The 13248-nt window shown below is 39.1% G+C and overlaps 1 protein-coding gene across 2 annotated transcripts in view; it reads right to left on the bottom strand.

Annotated features, from left to right (window-relative positions):
- The window catches only part of TMEM163 (transmembrane protein 163), an 85231-nt gene that overhangs the window by 8274 nt on the left and 63709 nt on the right, over window positions 1-13248 (bottom strand). For both annotated transcript variants that reach the window (XM_021548733.3, XM_021548735.2), the window contains one exon: window positions 10013-10109. In XM_021548733.3, the coding sequence (XP_021404408.1) occupies window positions 10013-10109 (97 nt within the window). The remainder of the gene's footprint in view (window positions 1-10012; window positions 10110-13248) is intronic.

Raw genomic sequence — 13248 nt, 5'->3', positions numbered from 1 at the left:
CTGCCCTCTCGGTACCCCTTGCCTTCCCATCTGACAGTCATTAGGAGCACGGAGCACATCCAGCCAGGCTCACCCCACGTGTCCTTGGTGTTATTTTAATTAAAGCAGCAGCAAATTGTGACAGATGATAAAAATTTAAATTCTGATCATTTCCATACGATAAAGGCTTCCCAGTGTGGTAAATAAAGCGCCTTCCTTTTCCATTTCTTTTCATCATATTCCCTCACTGCTACTACACTGCACATGAGACCTTCATTAAAGGACACCTATATCTGATTAGATGGCTTCATGTATAGACCAGCACTGTACATAAAGCAAGGTGCCCATCCTGGGTTACCTTCTCATTACACAGCACTTTAATAGCTACACTGTTCCTACTTAAGATTTAATTTATGTTAGATTTTATACTGTGGTTTTATGTTTTCTTTCCCAGAAGAAAGCTTTCCTAGGAATAAAATCTTTTTCTCTTTTACCATTCCTAAGAAAGGAATAATAGAAGTCAGCAGGCAGCTTTCCTCCACTTTATCCAAATGCATTGTCCCCAGCTGTGCAGTTGAGAAGAGTGGGTTGCAAAATTGTCACAACAGTTCTGTCCCTGCTTTCAAGGATTTCACCAAAAGCAGCAGTACTCTTATGGCTTAAGAAAAAGTTTGTTGGTTTCTATGTTGCAACTTGGATCTCTTCCTGAATCTATTGTAGAATGTAAAAAAATAAAAAAACTCCAATGGATTCTTCAGCGCTTGGCTTATTAGGTAGAAATATGTTAACCCAATTATTCCTAGCTTAGTAACAAAATTGCAGATAATTTGTGTTCCTAATCTTTCCCTAGAATGCATATTTCTAATTCTGACCCTAAAACTTTGCCCTGATTTCATGTATTATTTCTACCAGCTCCTCTCTCCGCCCTCTCCTTTAGTTACAGTCCTTCCACTTCTGGGATATAAAAATGTTCTCATGCACCATACAGCGTGGAGTTAAAAGATATTCACTGGTAGCTTTCACTGGAAGCTCCATCCTTTCCTGGTCACTCATCCTACTGCAAAATCCCAGAACAAGCTGCTTCTCCCCCTCCAACAGCTGCAGACCTTCTTCCACTCTCCACTCTCCCTAAACCAGCCAAAAGCTCCTCCACACTCCTGCAGGAGCTGGGAATTACTGGTACTGCCTTTTTCATGCCATTTTTTCCCTTTCCAGAGAAGCTGGTGTCTCACAGTGTTTTGCCTCTCCTCTGCTGAGCCTGGCTCCTCTTGGCTGAGGAGGTAGGGATGTGTTTCTGGAATGCTACAGATGGTGTTGGCAGGAGCAAAGTCATGGCTGGCCCAAACTGAGCTGAGTTTGTTTTGTTAAATATTAATTTTGCCCATCTCTGCAACTCACCATCTGTCTCCTGGAACCCAGCAATGACCCTTCTTCAGTCCTGGTGCTTGGTGACCATTCCCCCAGCACCTGCCAGGCTCTGCTCCCACCCTGCTCCCCATCCCTACAGTCACACTTCCCACAGCCTTCCAGCCTCCTCCAGCTCCCCCAGCAGCTGCCAAGTCATCTGGGCACACTGGGATCACTAAAAGCCTCTCAGCAGAGCAGTTACTCAGTCAAAAAGGACTCCCTCTTCTTCCCCTGAAGGATTATGTTACTATATAGAGAGCAACAACAGAGATGTTTCTAATACAAACACTTAAAAAAAGAAAAAAAAAAAAAAGTCGAAATCTCTATCACATTTTCTCTTAATAAATAGTTTATATAATCAGTCTAAAGGCAGCTCCTGGGAAGCCAGAGGGTCTCTCTCACTAGCAAGCTTCAAAAGGGATGAGTTTTAATTGCACTTCACTGTTAGAAAACAAACCAACAGCCCAGTCTTGACTCAGGCAGGAGACAGTCTCTTCACATGGAGATACAAAGATCTATTATTAGTGCAAAAAAAAAAAAAAAAATCTCATGAATGTTTAAACTTGTCTTTGGTGTGACAAAGCAATCCCACAGCACAGAATGCTTTTTCAAGAAACAGATAACAAAGACAGGGTGTGCTGGATGCCATGGCAAGGCACGGGGGATTGGAGCTGAGGGACTGGGAGCTGCAGAAAACTCTCTTAGGTGACTCCTGCAAAGGGTCTGCTTAACTATTAGTTCAGTCATGCTTCCCGTTCTCCCAGAATTCATCCACACTGTTTAAACACCAACGTTATGAAACATAAATTAAAATTATATTTGTCCACCCTCAGAGGAGCGAGACTGATTTTTCCAATGAGCAGGGAGCCGAGACCAGCAATGCATTCCATATCACCCACCAAGTGGGGAGCAGCCACCAGCTTTTCTTTCTTATAAAATCTGGAAAAATCTCTTTCTGGTAAAATCTGGAAACTAGGCTTTTCACCTAAGAAAAGAATGATGTGTAGCTGTTCATTTGCCCTAACCCTGGCTTACTCTTCAATTCAAGTATCCACAACATTCTCAACAACCTGCAAGAAGCACATGTATTTTAGGCCAAACTCCAAGCCATACATAGAAATAACCATTATAAAGCAAGATTCTAATGTATAATTAATGTATATGATACTCTGATTTGAAATGGCAAGCAATAAATTATGTATGAGGTTTATAAATGTATAGGGAAACCTGTATAAGGACATATGTGTATGCAATACTAAGTGTTATTTGTTATGTTGCTCCTGGCCTATAATCCAACTGCTGACGTTGTTGAATATATGTTTATGATGTGTTTATTTTAAACCATTAAACTAATAAATCAATTAGAGCTCACAAATCTACACCATGTCACCCCTACCTTCCTTTTTCAGCTGTAATCAATAACATACAATAAAATAACATATGGCCTAATTTTTCAAGAGATTTCATTTATAAAAGCATTGGAGGCACCACACGAGATGGGTGCACGTCCTTCATACCCAAACTGATTACATCTTTCCTTTGTTCTGCAGGAAATGTCACAAATATTGCATGATGCTTGCTTACTCTTGCAAAAAAGTGTCCTTTGCCATACTAATGAGGACAAATGCCAAACTGCATTGACATTACATGTGTTATACTATTACCCAGGGAAATGCAAGCAGTAACTGAATAGTAAATGGATATTGATTTACAACCCCAGGTGAAATTAAAACAGTCTTTCTCAGTGTGGTTGGGTTGGGCTTTTTGAGCCTTCTTCAAGAAACAAGTCTGCAAATTCTTTGTGACAGTGGTCAAAATAAAGCACATAATTCACATCTAAATTATATTTGCACTACCCAAGAATATCTAGTACTTGACAGGACAAAGGTAAAGGGGCAAATGATGAAGGTTTTTTTTATCACAAAGCTGGCAAGTACTAACAGCAGCAAATGCAAACACAAAACGATGCTCAAAACCCACACTCAAGGATTTTCAGATTCCTTTCTCAATATATTAATAAAATGTCAAAAATCACTAAAATTTACCTAGAAATCCAAACATGTCATCAACAGTATGCAAAATCACTATTCCTTCTTATTTGTAGTGAAATGTGTGTGTATCAAATCCTCAGGGACAGCATTGGCTGTGGATATTGCTCTCTGAAACATCAATAAAGGAATGGTAATTCCTTCCCCTATTGGGAATTATCTTATTATGGCTAACACAGGTTGCAGAACAAATGCTGAAAGTAACAATAAGGGAAATATTCTGAATCTCATAGCTAGAGGAAAGGGAGCCTCAGTAAATTATTTCTGAGCCAACAAGAAATTATTCTATTTTAGGTTCAACACTCATCATTGTAGGAAAAAAACCCATCTTAAATTACATTATCTGAAAAATATTCATTTAAAATTAACCTGAAGGGTAAACAAAAATGAAGACTTTCTCTTCCAAATGTCAATTACTGATTAGCTTTTAAATTCAGGTGTATTGAACAAGAGCTAAAATTATCAGAAATTTTAATTCCAAACACTCCAGAAAGAAGAGCAGCTGGCCTACTTCATCTAACACTTTCAGCAAGTGCTGGAACAAAGGAAAAAAAAAGAAAAAGAGGGAGGGGGGGAAAAAAGTCAAAGATCTGGCTGGTGAAAAATATTTCCTTGGGGATCAATGATATGAAACTGAAATAACTGCAGCATGTCATGCTGAAGCAGGCCCATACAGAATATTCCCAGCTAAATAAAAAAATTCCAGCTACATAAAAAATAGGACAAGAACACAGAAAGAACTGGAATTTGCAGCTGTAATGTTCCCACACATCAATGGCACATCTCTCTCTCCTGTATAAAAGTTGGTCTCTTTGGGTTTTGTGATCTTTCCCTATTTTTGGGGGTTTGATAGTGGCAATGAAAGATCCTGGAAAGGGCTGGGGGCAGGGTGTGGGCTCAAAACAGTACAGGAATCTTACCCAAAAAGCATTCTAGAGATACAAGTGTAGGAGAGAAACAGCAAGATTTCCTTCCAAATGTGCTCCAAGGCAAGTGGAAAATGTCAGCACAGCTCTAAATTTTCAAAATGAGAAAGCTTTAATTAAAAATATTTTCAGGCAAGTGAGAATGGAGGTCGCAGCTCGACAAAGCGACTGGGGCGTCCGTGTTGGCAGAAATTGCTTCCACTCCCACACCCAAATTTGCCTCCAAAGGAAAAATGAAGCATCTCTACAAATCCAAGGTGAGATTACATGGGAGACAAATCCCCTCTGGAAGTGACATGAAAACTCTACATGAAAACTCATTTACTCCTCTCTCCAAGAATCAGAGACCCATCGTATGTTTTTTAATGCTCACAAAAGGTAACGTAAAAATCTTCAAAACTGTGGGAGAAAAAGATCCATTCCACTTCTCACTGCACATATTCATTTTACAGCCCTCTTGGACAAACAGATCCCTTCTGTTGCAATAATTCTACATCTACCTTATCATCAGCCCTGAAATTCATTACTTCATTAAATAAATAATTTCAAGACATACACCATTCTATGGATCATTGTTGTAGAACACTGCTCTACATCACAAATACCAAAAAACATAAGGGATTGTGTTTTGAACACTGAGAATTATTATTATATCTCAGTTGCTTGAAAATGAACTTTTCCACACAGTTAAGAGATGTATAATTCATAAAAATACAGAATTATATAGTAAGTGTATAATTAATTGTCTAGCCAACTCTCCTGACACAGAATATCATTTTTCAGGGGAAGCTTCTTTTTAATTATAACATAAATATAAAGTGCAGTGAAAAGGGAAAACCTTAAGTTTACCTAATAATGACAATTTCTGGACTTGCTGCTAACCACAGGAAATGAAATCTACAGTTAAAGTTCTCTAAAAATATCAATTCAGTGCTAAACAGTAATTTGCAAAAGTGAACATATTGCATAAATCCCTGGTGACCCTTATCCTTTGAATTCCATGGGCTCTCCAGGCTTCCTCATTTAAAGATGGAAAAAAATTAGAAAGAAAGGCATGAAGAAAGTCACTGAAAACCAAATTTGGGCCTTTTGGGCCAGCAGGACCATGGGTGCTGTTGGATGTAGGAAATACACACACTACCAAAGTCAAAATTCCAGACAAACAATTCTCATTAAACTCATCCAAGTTATTTTAAACTAATTAATCTACCTAGTGATTCCTATCCTGCCTTACAGGCTATGCCAAAGTTAACTACAGTCCTTAGCATAGCAAGCTAGGGAACCAAAAGAAGAAATACAATATTTTTGTGTTTCCCAAGGTTTTGAGGCATTCAAGAGAATTACAGAATCACTGCTTGTGCTGAAAGCCTGTGTTGTGATGGAGCACTACCCACTGTTGATTTTTACACAGCAAGAGGTAACACAAACAAGAAGCAGGAAAGGAAGGCAGAAGCAATATTAAGAAATACAGAAAGTCAGGAGCTCTAATTGTCCTCCCTCCTGTGCCAGTGCAGATCAAGAGTACTGTCATTCACAGGGTTTCAACAAAATTACATTCAGCAGGGAAGAAAAGAGAATTCAAATGGGTGACTGGAAAATGCCTGACTGAGCTAACCATGAGCTCCTGCCCTGTAAACTGAGCACCTCTCTGCAGTCCAGCAAGAATCTATGGACATTTAAGCCCCTTACAGAATGGGGAAGTCAAGGTGGAAATGCCATTAATGTGCAGTAAACCTGTCATTCTCTTCCTGGTTCTCTGAATCCTTCTGAGGATAGCCAGACCTGCACCTGAAAGCATCATATGAAATGACAACAATACAAAAGACTCCTGGTTTCTAAGTGTCCACGTAAGTAAAAGAATATCTGTTCAAAATGTTTGGAAAATATTTCAAATAATTTCTTAATCACATGATTTTTATATTTTTTTCTAATTGCTAGTATTTTCATGAAAGCAAATTTTTCAAGATTCACTTTAAGGACAACATAATCTCTACATCAAAGAATTCAAAATTTTTTCCAAGAAAACTTTTTTGCTATGTGCATACTAAGAACTGACAGATATATACCCAGTGTATCTCAAATGCAACAAGAAATAAAATGAACTTCCTATAACTGATCCAGAATCATTCAACAGTTACTGACTCTGCTTTTAGGATTTTATTCATAGTTCTTTACAATTAGCAAGTAGATACTTAAGTATCCAATCTGTTTAATTTCTAAAATTAAACTTGTCCATATCATAGTATTTTCTCCAAAACTTCTGTAATTTAAAATTAACTCAGAGAAATTATTACAATGTTCCTGAATTTTACCAGAAATAAAGACATAAAAAGTGACTTTATAGCTCTGAGAACAATGCAGTCAGTCATATTGCTTTGGATTATTATTATCATTAGGTTAATCTTGAATTCTCCACGTAGAGCAGTGCATTCCAAACCATCTCCCTTTTCAGGGCTGACAGTACCAACTTTGTGTTCAGCATCTGAACATCAAGATCATAATTTTCCAGTTGGGTTTTTGGCACGTTATCTCCCTTAAGACTGAAGTCACACAGCTAAAATTTCACAAGATGCTTTAAAATTTGCCCACATTTTCAGTGACCTTTGCTGCAATAAAGGGCAACAAGGATGTAAACTGTTTAAAAAAAAAAAATTCACACAACTCTGACTCACATGTGAAACTTCTGTTGAGGCACAGATCCTCTTAATTTAGTGCTGAGCTTTCACCCCAGTTTTACACCAGTTTGGGACACCAGTGGAGGCACACTACCTTTCCTTGGTCTTAATGTTCTGTTCTTGCTCACACCATGAGGATAATTCCCTGGTCTCAGAATAGCAAGTTAATATCAAATCCCAGTAACACAGGTATCACCACCAGAAAATACTTCAGGTCACCATTTTGATGCAGAACTGGTTACTTCACTGCTATGCAAAAAACTATTACAGAACACATTTTTCTTGTTATGTATATGATATATATCCATACATTAAAACCAAATTACATGGTAATATACTACAGGATTTAGTATCATTAGCAATTAGTTCATCTGTGGCCCAAGAAGTAAAAGACAGCACCCTGGATAAATGAGCAGAGGCAGAAACTTCTGCCTCCTACTGATGAAATTTGAGCAGATTTCCCCCCTGCTCAGATGCTGATGATATGGCCTGGAGAGGTGCAGCTTTGTTGGGAGCCCAATCAATCAACAAAGACACAAACAACTGAGAACTACAACTATTTCTGCTTAGAGCAGCTAAGGGAGCAACAAGCAACCTGAAAATCAGTGTCACAGTCAGGCACAGCTAGGGCAACTGGAAAGGTTTCTATTCAACAACATCCTCTTCCCCCAATTATTTTTAATGCTGGCAACCCCTAGGCATTATACCTCACTGGCCATGACTTGTAGCAGTGGTGCTGTCCTCTGAGCCTTCCCATTTTTCACTGTTATTCTGAGTTTGCACAGAGATATTTCACCTGTCACACAACCCCTGCTGAATCAGTTTCCCACAGGGAGATGTACTGAAGGCTTTGAAATTAAAACTCTTGCCATGTCATTTAGGAGACACTGAACAAAAGTACCATCTCTTGCCATCCCATGTTCCAGCCGACATTGCAGGCAGAATTGCCATGTATGAACCTTTAGGTCTGTGTGTGTGGCTTTTACCCTGCCACCAGTCATCCACAGCCTGTGCCTTGCCAGATACAGCCTTCAAACTGTTGGTAGTATTGAGTGCCTAGATGTGTGAGAGCAGTCACAGGAAGAAGATTATCCATCTAGATTTATAGGTCTGATTCCATATATTTTCCTTCTGTGACTGCATTTAAAAACATTAAAAATGAGGAAGTACAATATTGTAAAAATCATGAAAATCATAAAATGCAAATAACAAAAAATGTTCACCATCCAAATATGAGACATTTAGCCCCATGTCAGAAATAGAACCCTCTCTTGTATCTTGAACTTGTAATGATGAAAGAGTGAAATATAGAGACATGACTTTTAAACTTTAGTTCCTACTGGGAAAATAATTATTTGCCTTTAATGAATTAGACTGAGATATCCAAGTTAACCTGATATACACTACCAAAAATTTCACAAAAATGAGTGTTTGAATTACAGTTGTAACCTCCCTTTTCCCTTCTCCGTCACTGGGTCAGGACGATATATTTAATTTTCTCACTATACAGGAGTCAAACTGTAGCCAGTTTGCACTGTTTGGCTACAGACAAGTTAAGAAGTTGTCCCTTAGCTGACCATCACAGCAGGGTCTCCCTTCACCCTCACCTGCCTCCTCTTCAGCCTCACTGGCACATGCCCCATGCTCACTCCCCAACCCAGTTCTGTCAAAATGTTTTGACTGGGTTTAAGAACTGACTACTGAAAGTGTTTAAGCTAACCCAGATCATTCTGACAGAACCAGGCTGGTGAACTCCATGTGCTGTAATGCTGGCAAAGCTGAGGAGGCAGTAAATTATGAGGACTGGAAAGGAGGGCAAGCAAAATGCAAAGAGAACATGAATCACCTGCAGTCAAACAATGCACCTGGTTGCAGCTCAGTAACATGCTCACTCATGGGCTGTGCTACTCATCTTCCCCCAGATTTCAATAAACTGCTGAAAACAAGCTTCTGGAACTGCCCAGCTCCTTGCAGGTTTCCATGAGAACACAGGACCCAGTAGCTCATCTGCACGGCTGACAGTGGGTACCTGATGGAATTCCATTTTGGCTTTTTGATTTTCCAGCTCTGCCTCCATCTCCTGGTTGAAAGGAAGGAGTTTTGGTTTCTGTGTGGTGCTGTCTTGAGAATGGCATTGGCAGGGTGAATCCTCGATGTGAAAGGCTGAGCACACAACCTGACCAAACTTCACAAAGGCTGAAGACAAAGCTCTGAGTCAGGTTGTGCACATAACAACTGAACTGAAGCCTCATTTTATTTGAGCACATTAGGAAGAATCTTGTGGGAGTGGAACCACTGCCAAATGGTTTTCCCAGTGAGCACCTTGTTAAGATGAGTAGAAGTTAATAGCCAGTGCTGAAAGGAAGCAAGTAGGACAGTCCAGAGCAGAGCTGAGAGAAAGGTCACTGGGGAAAGCTACCCTACAGGCCAGGTAAGGGCTGCTTTCACAGCCAAAAAAACAGAGAGCAGGAGAAAAGCCCTTTGTGATGGTCCATAGTGAGTCAGTCTAAAAGCCAGCTCTTTCATCCAGCATGCTCCCCTCACCTGTTTCATCCCTGCTACACATACATGACTCTGGAGTTGGAGGCAAGAGCTGGAAGACATTAAAATATAATCCAAAAATATTTTTCCACACTGAAAATAAAATACTGAAGCCACTGTGGAAACATTCTTCTCATAAAATTCTAGTACATTTATTAAGCCCAGAGAGGCCTCCAGTCCTGTGTAGAAGTTTTAAGTGATTACGCTGAGAGAGATTTGGGGTCAAACCTATAAAAAAATCCATATTTAAACTCTAGAAGTAGACTAGACTCCATCACAAAAATAAAAAATACTGCTGGAAGACCAGGCAGGAAATGCACCTGCTAGATCTCCACAGAGTTCAGTGGGGCTGTTGGAAGGAGACACTGGCAATTCTCAGTCCCACTGGCAGGGCAGGGAATAAAGAAAACATTTAAAATTACAGGAATCACCTTACCACTTCTGGAAGCACCCTCTTTGCAAGATCATGGATGGCTTTGATCACAATACATATAGATGACAGCAGGAATATGACACCCAAGATAACACAAGCCCTGGCGAAAAGAAAAAGAGAAAAACACAAAGTGTTAAGAACATATTTAAAGCTGCCAACTCTTCCAGGGTTACAGAGGGTGAGAAAATATTAATAACAAAAAAATGTCTTAAGGAGCTAGAGATAGAGGCTTAAATTAAAGAACAGAATGAAACATCCAGTTCATCCAGTTCCTCTCCCATTCTTAAAACCTGGATTATGTATGAGAAGAAAGGCCATACCAGATGATGTTCCTTTTTCTGATGTTTCAGAGAGAAAGACCTGCCACTTCTGCTCTTGGTGATTTATTACAGAGTCCTCTGGGGCAGGACTGTTTCTCTGTGTTCATTTGTTTTGCTAGGATGTCCCATTAGAAATAATGAAGGGAACTTCATTCTCTTTATCCAGCCAGCAGAGATATTTGGTAAATGTTGTCATTAGCATAACAGAACCTGGAACAGCTGTTTCCTCCCCTTTCCTCCCCAGTCAGGCATGATGTGACTCGGGAACTGGTCCACAAAAGCTGGCTGACTTGCCTAAGGCCCCTTGCTAAGCCAGTGACTGCTTGACATAAGATACATGAACTTCCTGCAAGGATATGCTGACGTTTTATCTGACAGCCACTCTGAAAGAAAAGCTTTTCTATCCCCCTCAACAGGTTTAAAACAATACAGCCCCAAATTGTGAGCTGGGCACTATGGATCCCACTTCCTGTAGCAATACCTACCGTTGGATGCCTGCTGGATGCATCTTCCCTTTCCCTCAGCACAGCTTCTATTCCCTGCACACTTCTGGGGAAGACATCCCCTAAGCGGAATGCCCTGACCACTGGCTGGATTTTGTTCCCACATAAATAGAGAGTTTGGGGTTATCTCTGTGGACTTGCCAAACACCCAAGTCTAACAGCAAATATTTAGCAAATTTGCCAGCAGACACACAACAGCTTCAGCAATCTTGATCTGTTTCTCTTATTCTCCAGCTCAGTTTTACTGTGGCAAAAGAATTCCTATCCACCTACTTACCCAGAAATAGCTAAAGTAGATAGAAGAAAAGGAAGATTATAACAACAGTGACAAGGGTATTAACAGCAGAAGGAAATGCAGGCTGAGGTTTGAATAAGCATTCAGTAGTCATATTTAGCCAGCCTAGCTTCTCCTTTATATGCTCGCATTTGGAATCAGCCATGCAAAATTCATGAGTATAGTACTTCAAGCAAAAAAACAGATGGTTTTTGCCTTCTTGAGCGTATTGATTTATCTGCAAAACCACCAAAACACAACACTGCACTGTATCTTCTTTTAATCTCATTTGCTAGAAAGAAATAATTTCTAACTAGCCTGCAAATCATGCAAAATTCAACTACAAACACAAAAAATAACAAACCTCCTAAAATTAATCTGAGAAACTGTAGTACATAACAAACAAGCTGCAATTGGTTATCGTAAGCATGCTCTACTTTCACTGTACTAGACCACAAAAATTTTAATACAAGCCAGCTCACTTCCATCTGCTAACAATCACTGCTGTGTAACTAAAGAGTGTTTCCAACTGCACATGAAGGGTGTTAGTGCCAAGGTGCTTGGCAAATGCAATTTCATTAATAACATTCAATTAAATTAGATGAGCAAACTGCCATTTCTAAACAGGTTTAAATCAACTCAGAAGTACCTATAAAAACTAGTGAAAGAGGAGTGATACAGAAGTGAGGGTGGACTGACAGCCCTGATAGCTTTGTCCTAACCCTGGACTCACATCTCCAGAACCTCTTGAAGATCATGTCCTTATTTTACAGCCATTTCTACCTGACTTAGTGTCAGAGGTTCCCACTAAGTATCTACTAAATAGTTACAGCTGTAATTGATCTGTAACGCAAAAGAATTGATTGCTACAGGTTTGACAGGCAGCAGAAAAGCTCTAATAAAGAATGCATGAATCTGGAATCATCTCCATCTCATGTAATATATTGCTTCTAAAAAGAAGGAGGAAGAGAGAAAATTTAGTCAAAACATTTTAAAACATAGTGTACAAGTTTTATTTGGTTTTCAGAAACAATAAGCTTTCTGGAATCTTTCAGAATGCAGTATAGTTTGAAGAATAAAAGACTAACTCACAAAGAACAAGGTGAGGGCATCTATCTGATATTCAGGCAACAACCAACTTTTAACTCAACTTTCAAAGCTGGGGTTTTTTGGTTGTTTTATTTTTTTTTTCCTTAAAGCAGTGGCATGGAATGCAAGAGTAATGAAAACTACAAGAGAATTTAATATTATAGATTTAACAGTGAAATCATCAAGTCTTCTTTAGTTTGCTGTAGGTGTTGGTAGCTGATCATGATATGCCCAAGATACTTCTTGACATGTTGTTGAGGCAGTATTTGTATGTGAAAATCCAGAAGATTTTAGGCAATATGAGGACAATATGAAGTGTAATTCATTGTATTAGAAGTTACCTCATCACTTCTGTCAAATTTTCAGTATGATTTTGTCACAGATGAAACACTGTTACATTGGTTGTACTGCAGCCTCAGGCATTGAGAGTGAAATAATTTAGACTCTCAAAACCATCAAAGACTTTATACAGCTTTGGAGTTTATGTCCCTGCTAGATCATTCCTAGTGGAATTCAGACACCTGTATAAATCTTAAAAACAAAAGCTTGATTCTGGGATTGAGTGCTACATCTTGACAATTTTCAAAAGATGTTTTCTTGAAGGCAGTATTACAACCCACATACAACCCATTTATATTTATACAGCCCTATAAATACCCATTTTGTACTACAGCAGCCCTGGATATTTCACACCCATCAGAAGCAGATGAGTGTAACTTCATTACAGCACACACAGCTGCCACCTCACCTCTTCCATCACATATTCCTTGTGTGGAGCTCTAATAGACATAATTCCTCATTTTGATGACAAATTCTCAAAACTCATAAGGAAACCAGAAAAGGAAATCAATCACTGTAAGCATGTGATATTCTTTTCCTTAATCAAAAATTTGTTGCTTTGCATAAGTCAACAGCTTTTAAGCAGGTAGCTGTGAAAAGTACTGAGATTCAGGGGCTTCCATCTCCACAAACTCAATTTTCAAGCTGCTATTAGTACGTTAGCACTTTTCCCCCTCATTTTATGATAGAATTAATTTCCTAAAGAAAGTAACT

The sequence above is a fragment of the Lonchura striata genome, chromosome 8 (assembly GCF_046129695.1).
Source record: "Lonchura striata isolate bLonStr1 chromosome 8, bLonStr1.mat, whole genome shotgun sequence".
NCBI classification, from domain to species: domain Eukaryota; kingdom Metazoa; phylum Chordata; class Aves; order Passeriformes; family Estrildidae; genus Lonchura; species Lonchura striata.
The sequence above is the reverse complement of the archived record's forward strand: the minus strand, read 5'-3'. Positions and strand labels throughout refer to the sequence as shown.